The following is a 17831-nucleotide window of genomic DNA, read 5'->3' on the forward strand; positions in this document are numbered from 1 at the left end:
TGACTCTAAGATCTGGCAAAGAGAGGCAAGTCCAGGTCTCCACCTCTAATGGCACTTTTACGGGTACAATTGACCAGTTTTTTAAGCGTTCTACTGCCATACTGGAGAAAGAAATCGCTCTAGTTGAAAAACGTCTTTCACTAGATATAATTACAGGCAAGCGATCCTCTCTTGGGAAAATTAATGAGGCAGTCTCCCCCATTCCGCTTTCCCTTTTAGACACTGATAGCAATGATGTTAATACAGATTTAGTGCTTGTAACTGTTCCTGAGACCCAAACTGTGGAGTTAGCGGGGACGGGTCAAGATAGTTCATATACCACTGCACATGATAATATGCTAAATGGAGGGACTACTATTATTTTAGACCAGCCTGGAGAGAAATCAGGTCTCTCGGACTCACCTAATCTTAATATCAGTAAGGAGCAAGTGAATTCCCCTCCCCTTTCACAACTTCTACCCTCACAGAACCCTGGGAAACGTAAAAGGTTAGACTCTCCCGACTTAGATGAACATATTGAGGGGGCGGGAAGTACTATTGATTCACCTATACAGTTGCCTAATACTAATGTGGTGGTTCAACTTGAAGACCATAACACCACAGTTAGTATTGCAGAAAGCATACTTCTGGCTAAGATAGAGTTACTAATGAAATCCCTGCTCTTACCACTATTCGAAAGGACAAGACTATTGAATACAAAAATGGATTCCTTGGATAGGTTGGTTAAAGATAATATAGCATCTACAAACAGAACTCTTGCCAGTTTAGCCCCCAAAGGCTTGCCCCCCACTGCCCTGTCATCATCGAAGTCTACTCTGGTGAATAACAAAGCAGGGGCCTCAAGTTCAAAAGCGGGACCCACTACGTTAAAAGCCCCGCAGCCAACAACTGTATCGGCCCCCAAGAACACAGTTAGCTCTGAGGGAGCACCTAGACAGAAGGCCGCAAAGCAACCCCAGGCCAAGAAAACTCTTAGTAGTCACGACCAAAACATCCGGCCCTATATCAAACCTATCCAGAGGAAACAATGTGTTAATCTCCCCCCAGAGTCACAGCCTTACACCATCATCTTAACTGGCGTGGCTCCTTTAGTAGATGGTAAAAGAGAAACACACAAGGACCTCTACAATAAAGTAACATTCTGGCTTAATAAAAATCGCCCGCTCCCACCCAACATGAATCCTGAAATTCTTAATGTAAGAAGGGTGGATTGGATAGGTTATGGTAAGAAAGATCTTGAGGGGGACTGTGTGGTGATAAGTTTCAGAGAGCCATGGGTGGCTGAATTTATCAGCAGGGAACCTAGATTCGGAAGAGTTGGGGATGTGCAAACATTATTGTTGAATTATTTCTATCCTGCTTTATATACAAGTAGACCCCACACCCCATTTCAACATTCTAGAAGAGACAGGCCAAGAGGGAGATTTCACTTTGATACCCCAGTCTACCCTTTGTTTCACCCGCACCTCACAAACCGGTTTGCTCCGCTATCCGGCTTGGAAGGTGTGGATTGACTTGACAATCTACTACCGATTCCCGGGCCGAGTGAAGTTGTACTGAGTTCCCCTAACCCTACTCCATCTCCCAGGGCTGAGATTGTAACAGGGCTGAGTGGTAATTCCCAAGGGGAGGTAGAAAGGGTAAAACTTCCAAATCCCACATATAGACCCCTGGTCCCTGAGGAGACTGTGAATCCATTTAACAACTTGCCGAAAGAAACAAGTAATACCCTCACAGTCTTGTCTTGGAATATAGCGGGATTAAAAGGGAAAATGTCTGAGGATGACTGGGGCTCTTATGTGGACTCTTTTGATGTTATCATTTTACAGGAAAGCTGGTCAACTGATGCCATCTTTCGGGTTGGCTATCTTAACTACTATAAACCAGCCTGTAAAGGACCTAAAGGTCGTCCTTCAGGTGGTCTGGTTATTTGGATCAGACAATCCCTAGCCTTTAAAATTATAGACATTCCTACCTTAAGTAGTGATATTCTTGCCTTGAAATTGTCTGGTAAAAATATCGAGGACTTTTTTCTGATTAACATATATGCAAGAGGGCAACCTGGTGGGAAGCCTGCGAGAGCAGCTAGCGATTTAGATTCCCTATTAAACAATATTACTAGCGACAAATGTATAATGGTGGCAGGTGATTTTAATTGTTCTTTTGAACCTTTTCCTAGTCTTGACAAAGAAGGATATGGGGAAATCGATCAAATTTGGAATATTCCACCATTATCCATCCCTCCAATTAAAAAAGTTACCGAGGCCGCAATGCAGTGGTTAGGCCTCTGCCTTGAATGGGATCTGCGCGCAGCTAACGGTAGAACTAAATCAGATTCGATGGGAAAGGTCACTTTTGACAATTCCCAGCATTCGAGCCGTATTGACTACTTCTTAATAAAGATAGAGTTTTGAAAAATCCTAGAGGATATGGAAGTAGTCCAAAGACCTGAAAGTGACCATAATCCCCTGGCAATTAAATTACTACTGAATGAGGGTCTCAGATTGGATTCTGCATCCACTACCGTTACAGCCGAGGCTGTTCTCACGAATGACTGTAGAAGGGTACGCTGGACTAGGCTTATAGACAACCCTACCGTATTAGAAAGGGTTGCGGTGGAGGTCTCAGCAGCCACCAATTCGATGGTACCCATAGTTAATGAAGGCACTTCCCTGGAAGAAATAGGGTCGATCCACGAGTCTCTGTTTAATAAGATTAAAACTTTTTTTAATGAACCCACAAAAGGAAGGAATAATGGTCCAGTACCAACTAGGACCAAATGGTATGATAAATCTTGTCGTCTTGCCCATAGCACCCTAATAGCTGCTATTAAATCCAAGTCAGCCAATGATATTAGGCTAGCTAGGGTTAATTACAAGAAAGTACTTAAAGAGGCAAAAACCAACTGGGACGAACAGCGCTGGTTAGATTTATACCAAGCAAGCACCTCATCTAACCAACAAAAATTCTGGGAGGTTGTGAGTGGGGTGGGACTGGGGACTCGAAAGTCCCTGTTAACCATGTGCCTGCAGAACAATGGGTCAAGCACTACGCGACGCAGTTTAGTAACACGGAACGGATCTCCCACACTTGGGAAGATGCCAGTGTACAGACTGCGGTGCCCATACTTGACCACATTGTCTTCACAGAAACAGAAACTGTAGTTGCTCTTAAACAAGTCCAGAACGGTAAGGCCCCCGGTATGGACTGTGTCCCAGCGGACCTTTTTAAGTATGACCAGGTGCATTGGGTTCCGTACATAACTACCCTAGCAAATGCGATAGCTAGAGGGACCAGGATCCCAAATTCATGGAAAGGGACAGAGATCCTGCCCGTGTATAAAAAAGGGGACAAAACTGATGCAGGAAACTACCGACCCATCAGTCTTATTGATGCCCTACAAAAGGTAGTGGCTAGAATGCTTTTAGGAAAAATCGACACCTGGATGACCGAAGCTAACATTCTCTCTCCATTACAAGCTGGCTTTAGGGCTCACATTAGTACTGTAGATCAGATCTTAAGATTTGTTATGATCTACTGGAAAACTGTGTTTTTGAGAGGTGGCACGATATACGCTGCATTTGTGGACCTCAAATCAGCGTTTAATTTGGTCCCCAGAGGAAAGATGTGGGCTGCATTAAGAAAGATGGGAGTTCCTTCTGCGCTCCTAGAATTTACCATCAGGATGCACGAGCGGAATTTTGCTAGAGTTAGGTGGGGCCGCCAGGGCCAGGTCACAGAACCCTTCCCCGTGACTCGTGGAGTGAGACAGGGCTGCGTCCTGGCCCCTACCCTTTTCATACTTTTTATTAATCAAGTGGTTAAGTTTCTCTCAGAAACCCCTACCGATGCCCCATCACTGGGTGGGACTAAATTCCCCCTTTTAATTTTTGCTGATGACACGCTCATATTGGCTAAAACACAGAAGGGTCTGCAGGTAGCTATAGACACATTTGTGGATTTCTGCAATGAGAACGATTTAGAAATTAACATCAACAAAACCAAATTTATGGTCTTCACAAAGAAAAAACCACAGAGGGGCAATGTTACGATGAACGGGTCTAGTCTGGAACAGGTTGAAGTTATGACCTATCTTGGTGTGACAATGGACTATAGATTACGCTGGAAAGAGCAAATAGCGGCGCTTAGCTTGAAATTTACGCGTCTGTCCGGTTGTCTGGTGAAGGAGCAGCGGAGTTCTCTGACCAAAGGGTATTGCCCGCTCTTAAAATATATAGTGCAAAAATCAGCTCTGCCATATTATACGGGGCTGATATATGGGGTTGTGTGGACCTGGCTGTCCTTGATAGGATACAGAACAAATTTTTCCGAAACCTAGTCAGTCTTCCTCCATCAACACCCGCTCTACCACTATTGATGGATATGGGGTTCCATTCAATTAAACATCAAGCCCAGTACAGGATGGTGGCGTTATGGAGACTCATATGGTCCACACCGGAACTTGCCATGTTTGCCCAAGAGCTTCAGGATGTTAGATCACAACAGGGGGCAGGTGAAATTCCATGGTTTAAGTCAATTAGAAACACTCTTATCGGAATGGGCCTCCCCCAGTTGTGGTTTGAGCCGGGCTCTCACATCTTTCCCTCTAAGAAAGATTTTAAATCTCTCTTCTGGTCTATGGTTAAAGATGAACACGTTGCTCTTTCAGAGAAACCGAACCTGACCGGTCTGTTTCTGCTACATAAAATAGTCCCTCATACTGAGTGCTTTTGGGATGTAATTGTCAAAACCTTAGATAGGAAACTTTACTTTCAGTTCCGTCTAGGTACATTGCCATTACGGGCCTTCACCAGTGGTTGGCAGAAGCCGGCGACTTTACTTTGTCCATGTTGTACTGACCATAAAGAAACAATAGGTCATTTCTTGTTTGTTTGTAATGCTTACCGTGAACCACGCCACAAGTGGCTAAAGCCTATATGCTATAGATTAAAGACCCGGTCGAGCAGTGAAGCCTTGCTCATTCTAAGAACTAACACCTCTGAATGTCTTTCCATTGGATTGGCCAAATTCCTTGGATGGGCTTGGTTATTAAGGTCTAAGACAGTTTGTAACATACCGTCATGAAAAACCCATATAGTACGTTACTTTACTAGATTGTGTCTCCGACCAGTATTGATGTTGTGTCTTTTTATATGCATTTGTTCAATAATAATCTTCTCTTGTCGTCTTTATGCACATATTTAATTGAGGTTTTAATCAATTCTTAATTCTTTTTGTTCTATTATTCTTTACGCTTAATTTTCATATAATGTCATTGATTATGTAATATTGTTATTATTCATATGTATGTAAATATTTTGTCTTTTATGAAGAATATTCGAAATAAAGACGTTAAAAACTGAAACTGTATTGCCTCACCCTTGTGTCCCTTTCCTCCCCATCTTTTCTTCTCATCTGTGTGCTTCTCCTCCCAGCACTATTATGCTGTATCTCACTTGTGTCCTACTCTTCCCCCACTGCGCTCCATGTTGCTGTACCCTGCCATCTGTGCTGCTTCCCTCCACCTGTGCCCTCTTTGTTGCTTTTGCCCCAGACGCTTAACACATAACTTTTTGTTAAATGTACCTAGCCTCCTCTGATCGGTAAATAAAAGTGAAGTGTCCTAGGCTTTTTTCTCCACTACTCTAGCCAAGCCAGACTGCATCCGGGGTGCTGGGCAGAATTGCTAAAAAACATTGGCAACGCCAATACGTCCCAAATAGAAAATCTTTCGGCGTTGCTCATGTTTGCGTAATTTTCTCGCAACGTTACTGCTATTTTGTTACTTACTTACCAGCATAGGTATAATGGTTCTCCCAAATGAAAAAGACGAGAAATTACCATAGTATTTTATGCTACATAATCATGTGTGTTCCCATTAACCTTCGAGGGTAAAACCCAAAAGCACTGCATGAGTATGGGTTCCTGTTACCATGCCCGTTTACCATTACTTTTAAAGAACGCAGTCAAATACTGTAATTTGCCGCTAAAATACACAATAGCTCCCCCACACTCTGCTCCTAACATTCCCCTGAGAGGGTTACTGACACAGTTGGGCCTGGAAACATCACTTACTTTGAGACCCTGGGAAGCTGCTGGTACACACATATAGGGGGATCTGTTAGCGGAAGGGGACCTCCTGTCCCACCAGGAATATACCCAGACCCATGAGGTTGCCAGGTTCTCTCTGCCTAATGCACGCTAATATTTCTGGAAGGTGAAGGTAAATTGTGCACATAATTGACCTATTGAAAACTGATCAGAATCGGACATTTATGCACTCTGTCGTCTGCATCATGTCACTGTATTGGGAAATTGTATTGTTTTGTTGTCAGGCTGAAACAACAAAACAACGTGCTATTCATATCGTATGCCTTAGTATGCACGAGGCTTGACCAGGTTATTAACGCCACTAAAGATATACAGGAATTAAGATGATCTTTCAACGGTCTGGGTAAATGCTTTGAAAAGGTAAGTTTTTTCCTTAAAGTCAGAAACATTCTTTGCTGCTGCTGGTGCTGTGACTCCTCTCTGTAAATACACCTTACCTTTCCTGTCCTGCACACAAACTGTTTGAGGAAAGCCTGCACTGAGGCCTGTACTACACATGAGAGATGCTTGGAGTGCTGCTGCCACATATTCTTTATGTTACGGAAGCTTGTACTTCTACCGCCTCGGTGTAAATAATTTGTGTGTGAGTGAAGCATGCACTGCTGTTATCTATACGAGTACTGCTGCTACATGTGCACTGTTTGGGAACAAAACGTGCCCTCGTATTGTCAGTGCTGTACCGGCAACAAGTGTTTGGGAGAATGGTGTTCTGGTACTGCCTGTGCTTTATCTTATTTCAGTATAAGGAGAACTTGCACTAGTGATATCTGTGCTGTACTTGTTCTTTGTATGAGCAAATCATGCACTGTCTCTGCCACTCTCTCTATTTGTTCTCTTTTCTATCTTCTCTCTGGTGTCTTTGTGTCTCTCTTTTTGCCTCTTTCTTTTCCTCTCTCTGACGAAATATGTTCTGTTTTATGTGATGTGTAGATATTGCCACAGAATCATATTTTCGCTGAGTGACAACTGTAATGCTTTTTTCCATGCACAGGTTACATTCCAGGATGTCGCTGCCTGTTTCTCTGAAGAGGAGTGGAAGTTGTTATACGAGTGGCAGAAGGAGCTTTATGCAAATGTAATGAAGGAAATTCACCAAGCCTTGACCTCATTGGGTAACATTTCATAACATTTAACCTTTAAATGTTATATAATGAATGACTAGTCCACCTATAGATGGCCTATCAACTAGGAATTATGCTCTATGTACTTTAAAATCCTGCACCTTAAATAATGCTGCTAAATCATGTGTTCTGTGTATATATTGCTGTTATTTTAAGGGTGATCCCTGTATATTTACATTTATTTGAAAATGTCAAAGAAAAATATATGAATTTGAGGATCCGGACAAGAATGACACTTTGCACTTTTTACTGTCACAGTTCTTAATAAGGAAAATACAGCAATGCTACTCTATTTTAATGTGATTTTTATCTTGACCGTGTACGTAATTATGTGTATGTAATTATGTGTGTACTTTTATGGATAACGAAATATCCGAATAAAGGTTATTGACTTGACAAGTCCACCCAAAATAATAATGTAAACTCATTGAAGTTGATCTAACCACATTTTGGAACGTTCAACATGCATTTATATATCTCCGTTCAAAAGATATATATTAAATGATGGCAAGTTTCAAAACTAAAGTTACTGTTAACTACAGCCCTCATATGTATAGACTACATGTGTTTCACAGCGGGCAGGGAAACAGATACATGCTCTGCTTTCAAGCAAGCGAGAGTATTTTCTGCTCTCGCTTGCTGAAAGCAGAGCAGAGTTTGTTTAGGCTTGCCGGGAGTAAGCCATTGCAAACTGCAATGTCCCTGGGGGGGCACCCTGGTACATTGCTGGAGCTGGCTCTGGGTGTGGCGGTCCCCAGGGCCCTTTAGGGCTCATGGAACGGGGCTGCGTGGCCCCCTTGCCCTGGACTATTTTTTTTTAACACTTTATTTAGCAGTTTCGTTACGGTTATAATAGTGCACTGGGATCAGATGAGCATAAGAACAAAAAATACAAAGCAGACTGACAAGCACGCGCCAACACAAATATACGTTTCTCATGAAGTAAATAATAATAACGTGGTGCACAAATGCCGCCCCAGAGAGAGTTCCTCAAATCACCCACATTCTACTGTGCAATCCTGTACAATCACATTTTGAACTGAGGGGCAAAACTAGTACAATAGGTAAGCAGATCATAGCTGTGGCAACATGCTTAATACCCTGTGGATTGCATCAAACGCAGTGTGCGAATTTAGCCCACACCAGTGGGTAAGTATTCCATTATCTGCTTGGTTGGGGGAGGTCAGTTGCCGGGCTTGTATGTACGCTCTCAAGGGGCCCATATATCCTTTGGTCTAGAGGATGGGGGAGTGTCATTGCATAAACGTCACTGTTTGTAGAACAGGTTACCATACTCCTCAGCCACCCCTCCACCAAGGGATTCCTCCTACCACCCCAGTGAAGAGCCACCTCCCGTTTGGCCAGAAGCAAACTATTAGCAACAAATCTGCGCGTGGCCTGCGGGAACTGTACAACATATCCCAGTAGCGCAATCTCGGGCAATGGAGTCATCGGAACCTTGACCATCTCGCTCACTTTTTCATGCACGGCCACCCAATATTTTTGTACACTCAGACAGGTCCAGGCCAGGTGGGCAAAATCGGCATTCGGGGCGTTACACCTGGTGCAATGATGTGACATGTTAGGGTCTATTCTGTTGAGTTTGGCTGGGGTTATGTACATTCGACGTAAAAACTTAAAGTGAAGCAATGCCTGCTGTTCAGGGACACCCTGCTGGTGACCGCACAGCAGGCGGCCCATTGTTCGTCTGAAATCGAGCCACCCAAGTCCTCCTCCCAAGCCTTGCGTATTTTATTCTCATTGACCGGTACAATAGCAGCGCATGCCTTATAGAGCTGGGACAAGATGTGTACCCCTCTTTCGCTGCCAATCACCTTAGTAAGCGGGGGGAAGGAAGGGGGCTCCAAGGGATAATTAGGATAGATAGCCCGAAGGGCAGAGCGGATTCGAGTGAGGGCAAATCTGTCCATGAAGGTGGCGTTGGGAAAGAGGGCTTCATCCTCAGGGTCGAAAGCGTGCCCATTGGGAAATAGGTCGCCTAACTTTACGATTCCGAATTTGAGGCATGTCTTCTGTATCAACGTTTCGTCAGTGAGGGGGATCAGTTTAGGATTTGGGAGCGGAAGATCGAAGGAGTAGAGTAGCGGAGTGTGTGTGACGCGACACAATTGGTCCCAAGCCCAACTGGTGGTCGGGCCGGCTGGATGTCCATAGGGTCTTTGGGGAAACCCTTCGGTAAGATTGCCACAGGCGTATCTCGTAACACTAAATCAGATTCCGGCCGAAGGTAAGGGATTCTGGTGTCAGGGTGGTACCAAGCCTGTGCAAAACTGCACTGCGCAGCTAGATAATATAAACTAAGTTCGGGAACCCCAAACCTGCCTCGGTCGCATGGGAGGGTCATCACTCTCCAGCTGACCCTGGGTTCACCGCCACCCCATACCAGTTTTATCATATGGGACTGCAGAGTTAAAAAGAACTTTTGGGTGAGTGGGATAGGGATGTTTTGGAATAAGTATAAGAATTTAGGCAACACAATCATTTTAATTAACAATACCCGACCCGCCATTGGCAGTGGGAGCTGGAGCCATTTCTCAACCTGCGTCTCCAATCCAGCAACTGCCGTCCCGTAATTACGTCTAATGATCTGTTCGGTGCTGAGTGAATGTGAATACCCGAATACTTGACTGAGTCCCAACTGACCGTGCTGACAGTGAGCAAAAAATTACAGATTTGCGCCAGTTGATTCCCAAGCCAGAATATAAACCAAATCGTAATATCTCCCGAATGAGGGGGTCTAAGTTAATCTGGGGATTGCGAACATACAACACTGTGTCATCTGCATACAATGAGACTAACAGAGGGCCAGTGCGGAATTGCAACCCTCTGTGGAGATGTTTTTCCTGAAAGTTGCCTTATAAGGGGGTCCAGAGCTAAAATAAACAGCAGTGGTGACAGCAGACAGCCTTGCCTGGTACCGCGTGAGAGTGTGAATGGTGGGGACAATGTGCCGTTCAGTCGAAGCCGGGCGGTCGGTCGACTATATAGTAGAGCAGTGGTGGCTATGAAAACGAACGGCATTCCTATGCGCTGCATGATTGACAGAATGAAAGGCTATTCAAGGGAATCAAAGGCCTTTTCCGTGTCGAGCAGGATGGCTGCAGCAGGCGTTTCAGGGCTGATTCTTTGTAAGGTATTAAACAACGTGCGTAGATTGAAGGCTGTCGAGCGGTGAGGTATGAAACTAGACTGAGCAGGGGAGATTATGGACTCCATCAGTAAGGACAAACGGCAGGCTAAAGCTTTTGCCAATATTTTGTAGTCTAGGTTGAGAATGTCAACGGTCGGTAGGAGCCACACAGCAGCGGGTCTTTACCTGGCTTAGGGAGCAAAATGATGACCGTTTCTCTGAGGGTGGGAGGTAAGATCTGCAGTTCAAGGGCCTCCGCATACATGGCAAGTGTTAGACCTGACATCTTTGGCGTGGGTCCCCCCTCCACTTTTTCGCCCTCTTCATGTATGACCCCTTTGTTTTGTGCTGGACTAAGACGCGCTGAGTACTGCACCCCTGCTAACCAGGGCCAAGGTGCAAGTGCTCCCTTTCAAAGTATAACCACGAATAGTGTATCTGACCCGGGGTAACTGGTAGGAACTCCAAATTAGTGTCCCTGACATCAGAGGTATATGAGACATTCTTCTCAGGGAAGGAAGATAAGACCCGGAGCATAGAAATGTCCTTTGCAGAGAGATGTCCCAATTCCTAACCTCGTAGTGGGCCCCAGATGTGTAGTCGAATGTCTGGGCTGTCTCCCAAAGCCTGGGGGTAGCTGGCTGCCGCCAGATAAGAGTGGCAGGGTAGTTCTGGCAAGTGTCCTGCTTGCAACAATGCCGGCCCCACTTCCCGCGGAGCGTCTGACACCCCGGCCTCCCTCCTTCAAAGTACGGGGTGCCATCTGGCCGAAAAGACCCACAACAGCAACCTGGGTGGAGGGTAACACCCTACCTGATCAAAGACTTCAAAGACCTTCTGGGATATAACTAGGGAACCCTTGAACTGGAGGCCAGATCGCTTTTTGGACAAGAGAGCCCTGCTGACTTTGTCGCGGCTTTATCGTTCCTCATGTACGCAAAGCTTCTCGCCATCCCGGGCCCTGCTGACTTTGTCGCGGCTCGGACCTTGAGAATCGTACCTCCATTACGCTAAGCACTCCACCATCCCGAGCCCTGCTGACTTTGTCGCGGCCCGGACCTTTAGAATCGTACCTCCTGTACACGAAGCATTTTACCATCCCGAGCCCTGCTGACTTTGTCGCTGCCCGGACCTTGAGAATCGTACCTCCTGTAGGCAAAGCATTCTACCATCTCGAGCCCTGCTGACTTTGTCATGGCTCGAACCTTGAGAATCGTACCTCCGGTACACGAAGCATTTCACCATCCTGAGCCCTGCTGACTTTGTCGCGGCTCGGACCTTGAGAATCGTACCTCCGGTACACAAAGCATTTTACCATCCCTAGCCCTGCTGACTTTGTCACGGCTCGGACCTTTAGAATCGTACCTCCTGTAAACGAAGCATTTCACCATCCCGAGCCCTGCTGACTTTGTCGCGGCTCGGACCTTGAGAATCGTACCTCCGGTACACAAAGCATTTCCCCATCCCGAGCCCTGCTGACTTTGTCACGGCTCGGACCTTGAGAATCGTACCTCCGGTACGTGAAACATTTCACCATCCCGAGCCCTGCTGACTTTGTCGCGGCTCGGACCTTGAGAATCGTACCTCCTTTACGCAAAGCCTTCCACCATCCCGAGCCCTGCTGACTTTGTCGCGGCTCGGACCTTGAGAATCGGACCTCCTGTACGCAAAGCATTTCACCACCACAAGCCCTGCTGACTTCGCCGCGGCTTGTACCTTGAGAAACGCACCTCCTGTACGCGTAGCCTTTCACCATCACGAGCACTGCTGACTTCGTCGCGGCTCGTGCCTTGAGAAACGTCCCTCCTGTATGCAAAGCATTTCACCATCACGAGCCCTGCTGGCTTTGTCGCGGCTCGTACCTTGAGAATCGTACCCCCTGTACGCAAAGGATTTCACCTTCATGAGCCCTGCTGGGGACTTTGCCGCGGCTCGTACCTCGAGAATCGCACCCCTGCTCTTGGACTGTGAGTACCAGAGTCACCCTAGCTACTCGAACCAAACCCAAACTGACTTATTGTGGAATTGTACTGTCATTGGGCCTTGTGATAAATCGATATATAAAGGATACTATATTTTCATAGAAAACCGGTGTGGTGTCCTTTTGTAGTATGGCAAGATATGACTGTATATGATCATAAATGCTTTACACTGGCCCTCGAGGTTCAGTCTGACTGCTTGGTGATACTACTAACCGGATAGCCCCCTGTCCTAACTAGAGGAGGCCGGTCCCGGCTGGGACAGAGTCACACACCCTTGCCCCCCCGAGACCGCCCAATCTAACATTGGTGGCAGCGCTTGGGATCTGAACTTGCATTTATGATTTATGTACAGTGATTTGTTGACCCACTACCTAGTGATTGCAGGCCATAACGAAACCACTTAATCTTTGGTCGAACAAGTGAAACTCCCCACGGCAACATGAGTCTTACAAGACCAGCCGTGAGTCCGAGTTTTGAGGAAGAGCAACTAGAGAATTACGCCCATAAGGAATTAAGACATTTTTGTAAAGAATTTAAGATCTCCACCACAGGCCTCAACACAAAAGAGGATCATCAGAAGGCGCTGAAGGCCTGGTGAGCATCCCAAGATCCCCCACCCCACGCAGAAGGAACTGGTATGGGAGATGGGCAGCAGGAAGGGCCAGGGGAGCAGGAGAGAGGGAGAGCAGCTTCCCCCGCACGTAGTAGTGTGTCAGACAGAGGCCTGTCACCAGAGTAGCTAGCCGATAAGGAGAAAAGCAGAGCCCATGAGTTAGAACTCACCAAGTTAAAAATGGAAGGAGAACTGAAAGTAGCGGAAAAAAAGTTAGCCTTGGAGGAGATGAGGTTTCAAGGGGAGCTGGAAGAGAAAAGGCTGCAGCTGGAGCATGAGGGGAAGAGATTGCAGTTGGAACATGAGAGGAGTCTCCGGGAGCTAGAGCTCAAGGCTAGGAGTGGAGAGCCTGCTTCCCCGGGGAGCAGCATGCCCCCGCTAGTAGAAGGCAAGGTACACATCCCCAAGGATGTGGTAAAGGAGTACCATATGACTGATGACATTCAACAATGGTTCAAGGCGTATGAGGTAGCGATGACCTCCCACTGGGTCCCTGAGAAATATTGGGGAGTGGAGTTGTGGGGGAGATTCCTTAGTGAGGGGAGAGATACCTTGCTAGACCTACCGTCCTCCGTACTGAACTCCTACAGCCATATGAAGGACGCCTTAATGTCGAGGTATGGTCTGACCCCAGAGATGTATAGACAAAGATTCAGGGATTGCAAGAAGATCCCTGGCACGACCTGGGTAGAATATGTGAACTACTACAGCGAGCCTTAGAGGGCTGGGTCAAGGGCAGCAAGGTCACCACTTTTTAGGAGCTATTTGATTTAATCGCCTGGAAGCACTTCTATGTAAATCGTTTTTTTGAGTTGCGCCAGGACCTGGTAGACCGCCGACTTACTAACCCTAGGAAGCTTGCAGTGGAGGCAGATCACTGGGTGAGCACACAGGTCCAGAAAGGTCCCGTGCAAGACTATGACACGGGTGGGCAGGGTCCCCGGCAGCCAGGAGGGGGGAATCAGGGTAACCAGCGGGAGAGTCCCCCAGGGCCCCAACGTAACACCAGTGGGTACCAACAGCGAGGTTCCCAGCCTCCTCCTAGGAACACCACCGAGGCCCCCACCAGTAGGCCAGTACCCAGGGCCCCCATCCTTTGTTATAAATGCCAACAACAGGGGCACTACGCCAGTGACCCCCAGTGCTCCTTGTACAAGCAACCAGTACCCTCGTGTGCCCCCACCCGCCAGGTAGCCAGTTTAGCACTGGGGAGGAGTTAGACACCCCGGAGGAATGGGGACCCGTAGCTATGTCCCTGGTCTCCTTGGGAGACGGAGAAATGGTCCCCTGAACCCAACTGCCTGCCAACACTAAAAAATACAGGGAGTGGGTGACCATCAATGGGCAGAGGGTGGGAGCCCTCCGAGACACTGGTGCAAGAGTCACTGCGGTCAGCTGTCACCTGGTCTCTGAGGACCAAATTGTACCTCACGCTTTTTTCCCCGTGGTGGGCGCAGATAACTCTGAGAGTCTCTGTCGCATGGCCCAAATTCCCTTTGAGTGGGGGGGGGGGGTCTCCGGCACCCTGCAAGTAGCTGTCAGACCTGCCATGCCTGTGGATTGTTTACTAGGCAATGATTTAGAGAGCTCCCTGTGGGCTCGGGTGGAGCGAAAGGCTCACCTAGAGATGCTGGGATTACCCGAATGGGTGTGCGTCACCACCCCGTCCAGGGCCACGAAAATAGATGCTCAACAGGCTCTGCAGCCTGGAAGAATGGCCCAGGGCCCTACCTCAGAGGGAGAGGAGGAAGGGTTTGGGAACCCGGACCGCTCGGTTCCCTCGGACCAAAAAGTAGCCCTGAGGAGGATGCCCTGGAACCCACCGGGTAACAGGTAGCCGAACTGGGGGATATACCTGAGCTGAACCAGTGGCAGCAGGACGGTGGGCCCTCCAGGGAGGAATTCTGCGAGGAACAGAACTCGTGCCCCCCTCTCGTGGGCGAACGGCAGAAGGCCGTCGCCCAGGCAACCGGTGATCAGTCCGGTTCACACTGGGTCTACTGGGAGAATGGACTACTATATAGTGAGTCTAAGTCCGCTGAGCTGGGGTCCGCCCGGGTGCTGGTGGTACCCCTTCTCTACCGGGACTTCCTACTAGGCCTGGCTCACGATGTACCTTTAGCCGGGCATCTGGGACAAGACAAGACCTATCACAGGCTTGTTACGCATTTCTTTTGGCCACGGGTGCGCCAAAATGTTGAGACCCACTGCAGATCCTGCCAGACGTGCCAGGCAAGTGGAAAAAGTGGGGGGAAGCACAAGGCTCCCCTGCAACCCTTCCCTGTGGTCGGTAGCCCTTTTGAGCGAGTGGGGATCGACATTGTGGGGCCGCTGGACCCCAAGAGCACTATGGGTAACAGGTTTATCCTGGTCTTGGTGGACCATGCCACCTGGTATTCTGAAGCCGTATCATTCCGAACAGTGACGGCCCCCATGGTGGGCCGGGCCCTGATGGGGATCTTCTCCCGTGTGGGGTTCCCCAGTGTGGTAGTGAGTGACGGGGGACCAACTTCATCTCGAAGTATATGAAGTCCCTGTGGCAGGGTGGATAGAGGTAGAGGGAAGCGTAGAACACTCTTACTGTCATTGTTGTTTTTTTCATACCGCGTGATTAGTCCCTGGTCCTCTGGGGGGGGTTTGGTTGGGTGGGAAAGAAGGGGTGTTTTTAGGATTGTTTAGAAAAGCAGAAGAAGATCGCTCATTTATTCGGATCGACACCAGAAGACTACCAGACCCTCATGCGTGGACTCATCGCACACGCCGCCCGACCTTCGGGATGTGGGCTGAATGGCTGTGTACAAGGGATGCTCCCCCACGGGGTCTTTTTCTTATGATTAACTTTGATGATATGTCTCTGATCTGCTATGTAACTTTTGCTGATTCCTGCAATAAAAAAATATAAAAAAAAAAAAAATGAAGTCCCTGTGGCAGGAGTGTGGCGTTACGTACAAATTCACCACTCCTTACCCCCCCCCCCCCCCCCGAGGAAATGGGCTGGTGTAACGTTTCAACCGGACCCTTAAAGGCATGATTATGGGCCTGGGGGAGCCCCTGAGGTGTAAGTGGGACGTCCTCTTACCATGCCTACTGTACGCATATCGGAAGGTACCACAGAAGTCCCTAGGGTTCAGCCCCTTTGAACTCCTCTACGGCCATCCCGTCTGAGGACCCCTGAGTCTGATTAAAGAAGGCTGGAAGAAGGCCCCCAGGAACCCACCCCAGGACGTGTTTAGATACATGTTGGCCTTAAGGAATCAGACCCGAAAATTCAGGGATCTCGCCGAGGCAAACCTGGAACCCAGCATGGAGGAAATGAAATGCTAGTATTACCAGAATGCCACGTTGGTCGAGTTTCAGCCTGAGCAGCAAGTGTGGGTGATTGCCCCCGTGGAACCCTGTGCTCTCCAGGACAAGTGGACCGGTCCCTTCAAGATAGTGGAGCGCAAAAGCCAAGTCACCTATCTAGTGGACTTGCAGTCCCCCCGGAACCCCCTACGGGTCCTCCATGTAAACCGCCTCAAGCCCCACTTCGAGAGGTCCGAAGTGAGCATGCTCCTAGCCACCGATGATGGAGTGGAAGAGGGGACAGAACCTCTACCTGTGTGCTGAGGAACATGATGGGTTAGTAGAAGGTGTTTGCCTTTCCACCTGCCTGACCCCAGAGCAACACCGAGACTGTCGCCAGTTATTGAGCCAATTCTCAGACCTCTTCTCCCTGGTCCCCAGTGTCACCAGTTGGTGTGACCACGATGTAGACACCGGGGACAGCATGCCTGTGAGGCACAAGGCTTACAGGGTCACAGACAGGGTCAGGTCCTACATTAAGGAGGAAGTCTCCAAAATGTTCGCCCTCGGAGTAATTGAGTCCTCTGACAGTCCGTGGGCCAGCCCAGTGGTCCTGGTCCCCAAGGCTGTCGCGCCCGGTGCCACCCCTGAACTGAGGTTCTGTGTGTACTACCGTGGACTCAATGCTGTTACCCGGACGGACGCTCACCCTATTCCCCGAGCCGACGAGCTCATTGACCGCCTGGGTTCTGCCCGATACCTCAGTACCTTTGACCTCAACTCTGGGTAAAGGCAGATTGCCCTCACAGAAGGAGCGAAAGAGTGGTCAGCCTTCTCCACCCCCGATGGGCACTACCAATTTTGGGTAATTCCCTTTGGAATGAAAAATGCCCCTGCCACCTTCCAGAGACTGGTCAACCGGGTATTGGCAGGGCGGGAGCAATTCAGCGCCGCCTACCTAGATGACATTGCAGTGTTCAGTACCTCCAGGGATGAACACCTGCAACACCTCTGGGAAGTATTGTTGGCCCTGCGCCGAGCGGGCCTCACACTTTTTATTCTTCCCCTCTGGTCCTGTGGTTGCGTCAGTGGACCAGAGTTTGGGCTGCAGTTCCTGTATCTGTTGTAAGCCTACATTTGTTTGCATTTAGCTGGGTTTAGGTTTGGCTGAGAAATAGACTAGTGTGTTTTTGTAGTTCCTAGAGTTAGTCCAAACCAAGGCTGACAAGATAACATTTGCCCTAATGCCAACGTGAAAAGAAAAGTATCTTGTGGGCTTTTACAATTGGAGAGCATATTTATGCTTCTGCCTGCTTTTGATCCTCTGGAATTGTTTTTCTTATTTTAAGCACTAGTATTTTAATGTTTGTCATTAGCCTTTTCTATACCAAAGCACTTATGGCTCTCTTTATGGTATCTACTATGAGTTTCTAACGCACTCTCATTAATGCAGTTGGCCTTGAATGCTCATCAAGTGATGATACTTTCATCACTAGTGGCATATTCTAGGATGAGAAAAAACACTCAGAAGGTCAACAATTCCAAATAAAAGGAATTTTCCAGATACG

At 48.0% G+C, this 17831-nt stretch overlaps 1 protein-coding gene across 2 annotated transcripts in view; it reads left to right on the plus strand.

Moving 5' to 3' along the window:
* Positions 1 to 17831, plus strand: part of LOC147662037 (uncharacterized) — a 205632-nt gene that overhangs the window by 26933 nt on the left and 160868 nt on the right. For both annotated transcript variants that reach the window (XM_086951165.1, XM_086951166.1), the window contains exon 2: positions 7103 to 7223. In XM_086951165.1, the coding sequence (XP_086807291.1) occupies positions 7103 to 7223 (121 nt within the window). The remainder of the gene's footprint in view (positions 1 to 7102; positions 7224 to 17831) is intronic.

Source organism: Lissotriton vulgaris, unplaced genomic scaffold (assembly GCF_964263255.1).
Source record: "Lissotriton vulgaris unplaced genomic scaffold, aLisVul1.2 SCAFFOLD_241, whole genome shotgun sequence".
In the NCBI taxonomy this organism is placed as follows: domain Eukaryota; kingdom Metazoa; phylum Chordata; class Amphibia; order Caudata; family Salamandridae; genus Lissotriton; species Lissotriton vulgaris.